The sequence below is a fragment of the Gadus chalcogrammus genome, chromosome 8, assembly GCF_026213295.1.
Source record: "Gadus chalcogrammus isolate NIFS_2021 chromosome 8, NIFS_Gcha_1.0, whole genome shotgun sequence".
In the NCBI taxonomy this organism is placed as follows: domain Eukaryota; kingdom Metazoa; phylum Chordata; class Actinopteri; order Gadiformes; family Gadidae; genus Gadus; species Gadus chalcogrammus.
Window position 1 is genome coordinate 19,045,843 of NC_079419.1, and position 11,625 is coordinate 19,057,467.

The following is an 11,625-nucleotide window of genomic DNA, read 5'->3' on the forward strand; positions in this document are numbered from 1 at the left end:
TATCGGGTTTGTCATGGATGTCGTTATATCAAATATCCTTTTTGACGCTCTGACATTACACTACACCTTCCTCGGCTAAACGTTGACATCTTCGGCGTGAGGCCATCCTCAATTCTAACAGCAACATTCATGCACGTCAACATTTTTTTGCATCGTTGACACAGTATTCTCTCAACGCTGGATAGCCTATTGCACACCACCATCCATATTACATGCACAGCACGTGTTCCTATTACAAACGTAGTGGGCCTGCTGTTTATGTAGGCAGAATAAGAGCACTGCTGGCCGCTTGGTTACCTGCAGACCGCGACGTCTCAGTATGTTGGGCTCGTCCATCGCTCTTTTAAAAGCACCGCCGTCCTGTCCCTTAGCGCCACTACAACCCTACTGCGCCCAGGTCATCTCCAGACGTGTCCTCATCTGTCGCCGTACTACCGACTGCTTCGCCTCCTTTGCTGTGAAGGGCGTCCCCCAAACGGTGGCCGAGGCTGTCATCGCCTGATCGCAGGGAGCTGGGTGGGCTTTGGGTGGCGGTGGTGGGGTGCGGGTGGTTGAGAGTTTGTCACACATTAGCACCCCCTACCAGCGCATCCCCCCAAGTGTTTCTGTGAAACCCATTGTGCAGCTTAGGGATCCTGTTCTTGGCTCTTATGAATCATTGTGTTGCATTATGCTTAATCATTTACATTGTGTGTTTGGAAGGCATGTATTGCCCTCTTGAGTAACTTCTGATTTTGGTTTCAGAAATGTCCCTAGGGCGTATTTTATGCGGTTTCCACCACTATGCATATGCCTGCACATACCGCATATACCTAGAACCCTAAGTAACACTTTATACCGTCTGTACGAAGCATGAAAAATTCAACTATTTTTAGGAGGGGAAATAGAAAACATGTAGAAGCAAATGAAAGGGGTCTAGTTATCTAATTGACACCACTGTGTTTTGTGTACCTAACAATGGTTACTGTCCTGTTTTGTGTCACCACATGTCCTGATGTATACTCCAGTAACAAATTGGCCATTGTTCTCCTTTCAGACTGGCCTTTCAGGCCTACTCCTACTGTAGGAGTAGGCCTAAAATTAGAACCACACCACATATTACCTTTTCTTTCTTTTAGCAATTCAACAATCTAGCTTAACATATAAATAAATGTCAAATGTTCTTTCAATGGTATTTTATAGCCTATTTGTTTATTGTTCATATCTTTCTCCCCTGTTTTGTTTATCCATATCTAAAAGCAAGACACATTCTTCAGTTGGGCCTTTTATTCAAATAGTACATTTGAATAAATAATACACTAAAATAAATAGTAACAAACACAGCTTATCATACAGTACATTGGCTTGTATTAACGCATGCACATTAAAAGCAACATTTTCAAATGTCTAGCTGAGGATGGTCGTGTCCTTATAGTGTAAACCTCAACCTAAACCTAAATTTTCTCTCAACTCCCAATCAAGTGAGAACCCAGAAGAAAAGGCTTCAGTGAGTCAGGATACCATGCAGGAAGCATCTCCCTTCAGGACAGAACATTTGACTGTAGTCATTCCGCAGCCATGGATAGGTGAGACTGAGGACAAGTAAAAACACAATGTTTCAAAACCAAAACAAGTGGACATAGTGAATTGTGCAGAGTGAATGTATAGGCATCTACATAATGACTTTTGTTTCCTACTGCTGCTTGTTCAATTACCTACTTTTCGTACATCATTTTTATTTGATTCTTTACTGGGGCATCTTCAGAAATGTAGGTTGTTATTTCCCAGTCGCACCGTGCCACACTTGACTAGATCCTGTGCATTTGGCGAATTTGTTCGAAAACCCGATATTATGTGCAGCATGAGATGGATGAACGCGGTAAGGGCGCCGGGCTGTGCCTCAGTGCATGCCCTCCCGCTACACGCCTCAGGGGCCGCAGGAAGCAGGACAACTCTGAGTGACGCGTGCTCATAAGTGACCGCAATCACACCCGCAGAAACGGCCTTCCCTCAGTATCTCCCAGTGGTCCGACTGGGACTGCGGTTAATTGCTTTCTCTTTCTCTGCCATCACTTTCAATGGAGTGATGGTGCAAAGTCAATGATGAAGGCACTAAATGCTTTTTTCCCCCCTGGGGATCGATACAGCCTCTCTCTATCTTGTCACACAATGCAAATTACATCTTTGGAAAGGTTACTTTATTATTTTATTGCATACATTCTCAATGTTCTTTCAAATGATTAACGGATCAACTTTGTGTCCAATATAATTATTGTATAAAAAACCTCCAATGCACTTATACTGTACAGATAAAACACACACACACACACACACACACACACACACACACACACACACACACACACACACACACCCACACACACACACACACACACACAAACAAACACACATACACACACACACACACACACACACTCACACACACATGCACGTGTATGCAAAGAGACAAACAGAGGCCTGGTCACGCCTTAGAAGAGTTATGCAAATGTGTGAATCATTGTGAAATTAGAGGGCAGACCTTATTTCCTCCTCCTTCTCTCAAATCTAGACATATTGGGCCGATATTTGGTGCACAGTGTCTTTATGGCCTCTAGGAGGAGCAATAGATTTATTTTAGTGTGAAATCACGGCCATGTTTACAGAAACAATACACAGTACCGTTGTTTTGTTGAACGGTAGTGTCACACCCGCGCGCACACGCACGCAAACACGCTCATACACACAATTACACACCTACACATTATACACACACATACCACACGCACACACAACACACACCACACAAACACACCACACACACACACACACACACACACATATAACTTGATATCAATAAGTAAAGGGCCTTATAGTAATCAGACGTCTAATAATACTTTTCAGAACTCAAAAGGCTACCTACCAACCGACATATTTGTCCATCACCACATCAGAGGATTAGATGAACCTATTGTTTCCTTTCAAATAGCAACTTTTCCTTGTTCTAGGGACCACAATAAATCTTAACCCCTATTTGTATACCCATCTCTGTTCCACTCTGCAACTATGTTCTACAACATAGTTCCAAGAAAGCACGTTCAAATGAAAAAATAAGAGATAGACAAGGAGATAATGACGAAGGAGAGAGAGAGAGAGAGAGGAGAAGAGAGAGAGAGAGAGAGAGAGAGAGAGAGTGAGCGCGAGAATGAGAGTGAGAGAGAGAGCACATATCCACCCACGTTCAGAGCCGCAACGTATGAATCACACTTGAACACCTTTCACACACTTCCACCTGAGTTTCATCACCTGACTTAGTGAAACCGACAATTAACACTCGACTTGGAAGGGTAGGGTACGTAGCTTTCACCTTTGGTCCTGTGTAGGGCAACTTGTTTAATGTTGCCCATGCTGCCTTGTACACCACAATGGAAATAACAACAACAACAACAACAACAGCTATGCAACCGCAGTGCCTTGTGAACTCCTCCACAAGGGGTATGACGTTCACAATCAAGATGCCAGTGAATGAATAAGAGTTTCACTTATAGACGTATTCTACAATTGACATAGTAATCAATAAAACGGAAACATACATGCATGGTAAGGAATGTGTTCCTCCCTTGGATCAGTGTTTCCCAGAACGACCTTGGCAGGCATGAATGGGAAAGGCCTCTCATTCATCATGAGGCGTAGACATGCCATAAACATGTAATGAGCTCTGTTACTGATAAGCATGGGAGGGAGGGGATATGTGTTGATGACTGGATGGCAAAGAGCTGATATTGTGCTGTCGGTGTTTCCCTTGTCGTAAATCAAATGGAAGAGACAATTCTGGAAGCTTTGCCAATAATGAAAACATTTTGACAACGACAAACTGTAAGGCAGTTCTTTGTTAAATCGTTTAAGATTAATTAATCCCACACCCCCCATTGTATATTAGATTACATTATTCTGTAATTTGGAGAAATTGTGGGCTTCAATTCCATTCTAAGTACATTTCAACATGAGGTGAAACGTACTTTGAGCTGATACCTCAGCTCACCGATCTGCCCCCATCTCATCAACGGTTTCATCATTTGGTGAGCGGGAAGAAAAGCTTCCTTGATCAAAATCTTCTGGTGGCGGAAATCAATAGTTCTGGCAAAAAAAACAATATGTGTAAATATATGTGCTATATTGTAGCTACATTTCAACTTTCAAACATATTTTTTCCATGCATGTAAAATCATTTTTTTAAACTCTAATACACAATATAATTTGAAAGCATTTTTGTCAGGGCATCAAAACGTGTGTCATCATGAATTAATAAATCATTTCCCCACCACGGATGGGTCTCTCTCTTAGGTCTCTGGGTCCTGGAGGACAATGGCTACTCCGACTCAGAACCAAACTCAGGTATGACATCCAGCCATACCTTCAGCGCTACAAAGGACGGCTACTGCTCACCTGACTGGCTAGGGGTGTGGCAACACAAAAAGACCTATAAATGAAACCATGTGAAGAACTTCATTCATCCCACTGACAAAGCCCTCACTGGCTGATCCTCCACCAGCTCAACCCACCTGACAGGTCTCTGCACCATGCCGAGCCTACTGCAGCCACACTGCCTGCCTCTGGCTGTCTGCGCCCTGCTGTCCTGCTCCCTGCCTCGCCCGGCCCACACTTGGCCTCTGCCGGCCCAGGACGGGGCACCGGACGTGGGCAGGAAAGGTCTCGGAGACGCGGCCAGGCGTCTCCTCCTGGAGTCGGTGAAGGCAGGGATCCTGAGCTCGCTGGGTACGGAGAGGGAGCTCCGGCCGGCGGTTAGAGCCTCCGATCAGGAGCTGAGGAGAATGTACGGGCTCTACAGGGAGACGCTGAGGCTTCTGAGGGGCAACACGAGTGAGCCGATCAGGGAAGTCCAGGCTGTTAGGAAGAGACGGTTGACTGTGCTGTTCCCAGAAACAGGTGAGATGCACTTGGTTTTTTGTTGTTGCTATCAGTAGTTAAGATAACTATCTGATTCTCATCAGATTGGCCCGTATCTAGCCCTCATCCAAAACATTGTTAACAATCCAAATAGCCTACTGTTGACCTAACAAGAGCAAGACCTTGAATGAATTAGTGTAAACTATGACTATATAAAATGTTGCTGTGTATTGCATCATTAAACAGTTGTTCATGTTGTCCTCTTCTTTTGCAGTAGAACCAGTAAGAGTTATTCCACCTGAGTCAGGCCAACGCATACAGTGGTACAGAGCCGTTTTCAATAAAGACCTCAACACCCTCACCGATCTGACATTGGTTCGAGCCAAGCTGAAGATTTCCAATTGGCGATCGGAAGCCGGCCTGCCAAAGACCAGACAGGAGGTCCGTGTTAAGGTGCACAGAAAGGGGCTTCCCAACACCACGGTCTGGATGACCAGCGCCACATCCAACGCCACCGCAGAGCACCGACGCAGCCTGACGTTTGACCTCCGAGATCAAGTGGAGAAATGGTTGGGAAGAATCAGCAAGGACCACGAGGACCAACACCGCCACCCGTTGGTGGTCGAGGTGGGGTTGGAGGCCGGCGAAGGCGATGGCCCGAAAACGGCGCCGTCGGTCGCTTTGGAAATAGGCCTGGTGGAGCCCAGAGGGGGAGCGAGCCGGCCCAAGAGGTCGAGGAGGCTGCCCCGCTCCAACAAGGAGGACGTCTGCAGCGAGCAGGGCTGGTGCTGCCGCAAGTCCCTCAGCGTGTCCTTCAAGGACATCGGCTGGTCGGACTGGGTGGTGGCGCCGGAGGCCTACACCATGCACTACTGCGACGGCTCCTGCCCCCACAACTACAAGCCGGCGGGCATGCACACGCAGGTCAAGTCCCGGCTCAGCCAGCTGACTAAAGGAGCCCTGCAGGGGCCCTGCTGCGTCCCCGCCGCCTATGAGCCGCTGGTCCTCATGCACTACGACAGCAGGGGCCTGCTCACACTGACCCCCTTCCCCGACCTCATCGTCACCACGTGCCACTGCGCCTGACGCCTCCCCGAGCCATAACGTTGGGGGGGTTTTATCACAGGCGTTGTACATTTTGAAACATACTGTACAATACAAGATGATGAAACAATGTTATGCTTTCAAGCTAAAGTAGCAGGTCATTGTTGACCCATGCAGCCTGAAGAGAGGCTGAAGAACTGAAGAGAAGGTTTGCACAGATAACTTCACATTGGCAAAGTAGAATCAAAATGGTTCAAAAGTCTAAGTAAACCTTTTGTCGTTTATGGACCTTTGAATTTAAATAACTGTTATTTATTGTAAGTTATATTTAACATTTTTAAGTTATGTCTGTGTTGTTATGTTTTCTTTTTGTATTACAGCTCAAGATCGATGTAATGTTTACAATTTTTCTATGAACTTACTGAGGCTTACTGTTAACAGATTTTGTGAAACATTATTATTTTGTATTGTTGGTTATAAATTTCAATAAAAAAAGTTAAAGAAATATCATGTTACTCAATTCTTCATTAACCTTAAATCTGTTATTATACGTAATTTAACTTCAGAAATAAATATTTGTCTTTCCTAAATGTAATACATTCAACAGATATACTTGGTATTATTTAAACAACTATAACTCTCTATCAATATATATATATATATATATACTATGAATAAGATATATGTGTACTATAAATAAATCTATGTGTGTATATATATATATATATATTATATATATATGTGTATATGTATATACACATAGATTTACTACATATTGTATGTCTTACATACAAAGGTCCTCGTTTGTTCCAGTTTAAGTCTTTCTAAATGGCCCTGACCTAGTGATGAACCAATGAACATAACTATTAATTGACAAAGAGAAAGAACCAAGGTCAATTTCCAAAACTTATCGACGACAGCTGCTGTGTAAACTGATTTCTCCCACTATTCAGATTGCATATCTTCAACGATACAGCAAAAGCACTTTCATTACATATTATCAGAGTCTGTGTTTTTAATGATGACTTAAGAATGTTGGATAGATAAGTTATGATATTATGGTATATGATACATAGATAAGTTAAGTTATTATAAATTATGATAATTACTTTAGATGTATATACAGTATATGTATATAAATCGACACAGTAAAATCGCTGTATCCACGATCCATCTGTAACAACATGCAAAATAGAATGCATATATCTCAGGGCATAAAAACTAGAGACCATTCCAGAGCTGGCAACCCCTTAGGCCTACCTATAGCCTACATTGGTAGGTGCACAATATATTAGTATTTGATCAATATTAATGATTGAACAGGTATGCACACTTTAGTTACATATGTATTTATTTATTCTAATTCAATTGATTGATTGGGTGGCAGGTCTCTAACAAATTCCAAAATGATGCAACCTATTAGCCATACCACCCCCTTCCCAAATAAGCATTTCCTTTTTTTTCATTATCAAAGTATGGGCAAAGGTCACCGTCAGGCTTCAGCATGATTGTTGATCCTCCATTTATAAAGACGACATATTAAAGGGTGTGGGATACTGAGTGACTGGGAGATTGAATCAACAGGCCAGCCAATTAAGAGGCCATCACTCTCACGCAGGGGACGCTGTTGTTTACTGTAATTCAACTTTTCTTACGGTAAACGATCACCTGTTCCCGGATCGCTGCTTCCTTTGTTTCTGTCTGTCCCGTAACAACCACTTGTGTGTTTCTTTGTTTCGGGGGATGACATCCCTTCTGGTTAAACAACGCAGGGCCGATGTAAACGTCTTCAATCTTTCACTTTGAAAGCTCCTGAGCTGCAGTACCACCCAAAGTATACACGTTTAAAATAATTAGGGTTAGGGCTAGATAACAATCCAAGCCTCTCTAGGTCGGCAGGCCGGTACCGGAACCTCTGCCACTGGGGGGCAGAGATTTGGAAATGAAGCAAAACAAATAAAATAAGAGTTCTTGTTTTTTAACTTTCGCGTAAAATTCATTATTTGATTATAAATAAAAGTACACAAGGTACTGGGTTTTATTAACCCAACTATAGTTGCCCATAGATTAAGTAAATTTGCATTGGGCGCCTTAGTTTTCCCTAAATTCTGCTTAACGGTATTTCACAGCCTATCAAATGTCTGTTACGTTGCAGTTTGTCACTTTGCAGTTTCTGTTTACTAAAACGTGATGCATGTCCCAAATCAAAATTTGTCACGACCCTTGTAGTGATCAGAGATCAAGGAATATTATTAGCTGTCTTCGTTGTGGTGGATGGTGTGTTGGATGTGTTATGCCAATGTCATTCAGCTATGCTGTAATGCTTAGACATACCAACCATTTCTCATCACCCGCTTTCTCTCCTCTCTGTCTCTCTGTCTCTCAATCTCTTTCGCCCTCTCTTCTCCCTTGCTCTATTTGTCAATGTATTAGTATGCCTATTAATCAATATTAATAATGAAGCAGGTATGCAAATATATAGTTATTTATCTGATTAATATATAAGCATGATAAGCAATTTCAGGTTAACTTCCAACTTTATCTTAACCGGTCAGTTTTATGTAATAAACATGTACATGTAATACATAACTTTATGCTCGGCAGGAGTACGGTCCTACTGGACGTCTCTTGTTGTAAACAGAAACTTGCAATGCAAATGTAAACGCTTAAGAGAATTATTTATATTATATAGATTAAAACTAACAAAAAGTTAGTGGGATTTACCGAAATGGTGAAAGCCCCCGTTTCTCCAAAAAGCAGAAGTGGCGAAGTAAAACCAGCAGCATTTATTCATGGCAGCACTAATGATTAAAAATGATCGTCTAAATATAAATACTTGCATGTCGCCAAGAGTGAAGTCCATAGTTTTTTTTTATAACACTAAAGCATTTTGTTCACGGACCTCTTTAATTGAGTATATTTACATTTTACATGTTGTGATTTACTTCATTAAACATCAATAACAACAAATATTTTCTGTGCTGTAGTGCTATGTCTGTATTTTTTCATGCTTTGTTGTCTATGTCTATACGTATGTTGCATGTGTGTGTGTGTGTGTGTGTGTGTGTGTGTGTGTGTGTGTGTGTGTGTGTGTGTGTGTGTGTGGTTGTGTGTGTGTGTGTGTGTGTGTGTGTGTGTGTGTGTGTGCGTGTGTTTGTGTGTGTGTGGGTGTGGGTGTGTGTGTGTGTATGCATACATGCAGTGTATGTGTGCAGTGTATGTGTATGTGTGCAGTGTATGTGTATGTGTGCAGTGTATGTGTATGTGTGGAGTGTATGTGTATGTGTGCAGTGTATGTGTATGTGTGCAGTGTATGTGTATGTGTGCAGTGTATGTGTACGCCTGTGTGTGCATGGGAGTGATTTAGGGGTTTGCGTGCGGCTCATAGAGTGTCTGGTATGATGTAGGGGTCCTCCCCGTCCTCTGATAGCATGGCCAGGCTGAAGTTTGGGTCGTTGCCGTATATTGCATCATCGGCCGAATCACACTGATAGTATAAGTCTTCCTCGAGTTCCCTGGGAGACCTGGGAAGACAGAGACACAGAAGACGGGCCTTATTCACCCAGAAGCCATCTTGCGGCCGTCCTAGTTCCATCTTGGTCCTAGCAGGCCGTTGGAACTGAATGCATCCCCCTGCTAGTTCTAAGAACCAAGATGGCTGCCAAGCCAATAAGGCCCATGGGCCTGGAGGAAGTTGCACAACCCGAAATTGACGTCCCACACATTGCTGCTGTATATCCGAAAAACGGGAAGAGAAATACTGTCTTGATGGACGATATACTAACCCAATAAATTTGAATAATCAGAATTTTTCACAAATGACGATTCACATGCATTGCTTATTTAACTTCACAAAAACTTTGTGAAGTAACTTGTTTGGTCCAGGAGCCCAAGAGGTCCTTCACAGGTGGGTGGCAGAATTTAAAAAAATAGGAACCTCCGCATTAGTGGTGTCACGCCACAAGACCATTAGTGTGCCAAACAACAAATTGTTTGGGCAATGCCCAAAAAAAGTCCAGTTCTGAGTCATCACTTGCACTGTTTGATCGATAGATAGAGAGACCGAAAGAGAACAGCTAGAATTTGTTTCGATTGTGAAGGAGAAATGTATGCTCTGACTGCAATGTTGTGTAAAAAAGGAACAACCAACACATAGTCTTTCCTCACCTCTTTCCGGTACGCTCTCTCTTCAAACATTGACCCATTTTGAAACTTGCATTTAGAAATATTAAAATGTCCATCTATGGAATGGACATTATTTGTAATAACTGCTTAGATTTTACGAGAATTTTGTTTCGTCCAACATGTTGCTTCACTTCACAGAGATGGTCTAGACTCTAAATAGTGCTCCTTACGTGTGTGGCCCCCCCGTGGAGGCTGTGCCCGCGGCGGTTTGGCCGCTGTAGTTTTCGTAGAATGGGGCTTGGCTCTGCCCCGGCTGGCGCCCCGGCCCATGGTGCTGTAACCGTGGGCGGCCAGCTGCTGCTCAATCTGCGCGGGGTCCTCCCTCTTCCCGGCCTGGCCCGGTCCAGCCGCCCACATGTTACTGTGGTACGTTTCAAGACGTAGAAGACGATGGGTACCATGGAGGAGGAGGAGCAGGAAGAAGACGCTGAGGCCCACGGCCAAGCCTATCGATCTCTCTGCCAGGCTGCGGGGCGCATCCCAGTGAAAGGCTTCCGTGTTTGGACAGGTGTTGTTGACGGACATGGGGTCTGCAAAGTGGATCAGAGTGGAAAAATGGGTGAAAGTTAGTTTTTTTGGTTTGGTTGTATTACCCCAAAAAAATACACACAAAACCTCCAGAAACCCATAACAATGTTTGGGCCGACTGCACCTTTACTGTCCGTATACTTTACTTTAACTTTGATTAAGACAAAGGAGCTTTGATTAAGAAAAGGGAAAAAATTAATTATCAGCGCCGGGAGAACAAGTTAATTTAACAGAAAAGGGAGAATGTTCTAGCTTACTAATAGAAAGGCAACTACATTTCACATAAGACAACATCCAACAGCCGAACAAGTCCACAGAATACAGTAAACAGATCAAGACAGTTGGTCCTACTGTGCCTATAAGTGTCGATTCCCTTTATAGTAGGACACAAGATTTGGCGCTAAAAAACCAGAGGAGCAGAAATGCGTCTTACCAGGCGAATATCCCCCATGTTATGCAAGGGGGTTGAAAGTCACTTTATCTGCTTTTCATTTTCTGACAAAACACCTCAGCTTCCTCTTTATTTCAAATAGTGGAACTTAAGGTTTCCTGCTAACTTCATCATTAATAGAATCAGCTGCCAAATGGTTGGAGGGGTTATTCATTCTTGGTGCATAATTGTAACATGATTAATTTGAAGGCTTCCCATAACATTAATAAATACTGAAGCAATATTATTTATATTTGTCATCACTTTTGAGAGATTTTTATGCATGGATATTCAGGAAATGAATGACATAATCTTATTTATTTAGCCCATGTTCTGTATTAGCTAATCAGTGGGGGGGGGGGGGGGGGGGGGGGTTAATTCCGTCTGTGATTTTGCTCCACCCACAAATATGGCGCCCGGGCAGCTGCCAGGTTCGCCCATGCCTAAAACTGCCACTGTAGCTAATGATTTGAGTCACACACATCAGAGAAGCGCATGATCTACGCATCATACGGGGTCTTTTCAGCTGAGATAAGCGCAATAAAAGCTGACAC

The 11,625-nt window shown here is 43.2% G+C and overlaps 2 protein-coding genes across 3 annotated transcripts in view; one reads left to right on the top strand and one right to left on the bottom strand.

Annotated features, from left to right (window-relative positions):
- mast3a (microtubule associated serine/threonine kinase 3a) overlaps window positions 1–472 on the bottom strand; it is a 34,274-nt gene extending 33,802 nt beyond the window's left edge. The window contains exon 1 of the mRNA XM_056597090.1: window positions 298–472. Within this exon, the coding sequence (XP_056453065.1) occupies window positions 298–336 (39 nt within the window). The 5' untranslated portion in view covers window positions 337–472. The remainder of the gene's footprint in view (window positions 1–297) is intronic.
- A 4,038-nt stretch (window positions 473–4,510) lies between these two features.
- LOC130388029 (transforming growth factor beta-1 proprotein) lies at window positions 4,511–6,308 on the top strand. Of its 2 annotated transcripts, none has more exons than XM_056597327.1 (2): window positions 4,511–4,923; window positions 5,159–6,308. In XM_056597327.1, the coding sequence occupies exons 1-2, from the start codon at window positions 4,557–4,559 to the stop codon at window positions 5,968–5,970; spliced, it is 1,179 nt and encodes a 392-aa protein (XP_056453302.1). In that variant the 5' UTR covers window positions 4,511–4,556; the 3' UTR covers window positions 5,971–6,308. The 2 variants fall into 2 exon arrangements, with proteins under 2 accessions (XP_056453302.1, XP_056453303.1); XM_056597328.1 differs by having other exon boundaries at window positions 5,162–6,308.
- Window positions 6,309–11,625: the final 5,317 nt, after the last annotated feature.

Excerpts from the sequence above, each read along its gene's own strand:
- LOC130388029 (XM_056597327.1), top strand. The coding sequence starts at position 4,557 with ATGCCGAGCCTACTGCAGCCACACTGCCTGCCTCTGGCTGTCTGCGCC. Across the intron at positions 4,924-5,158 it reads TGTGCTGTTCCCAGAAACAG|TAGAACCAGTAAGAGTTATT; the intron begins GTGAGATGCACT and ends CTTCTTTTGCAG.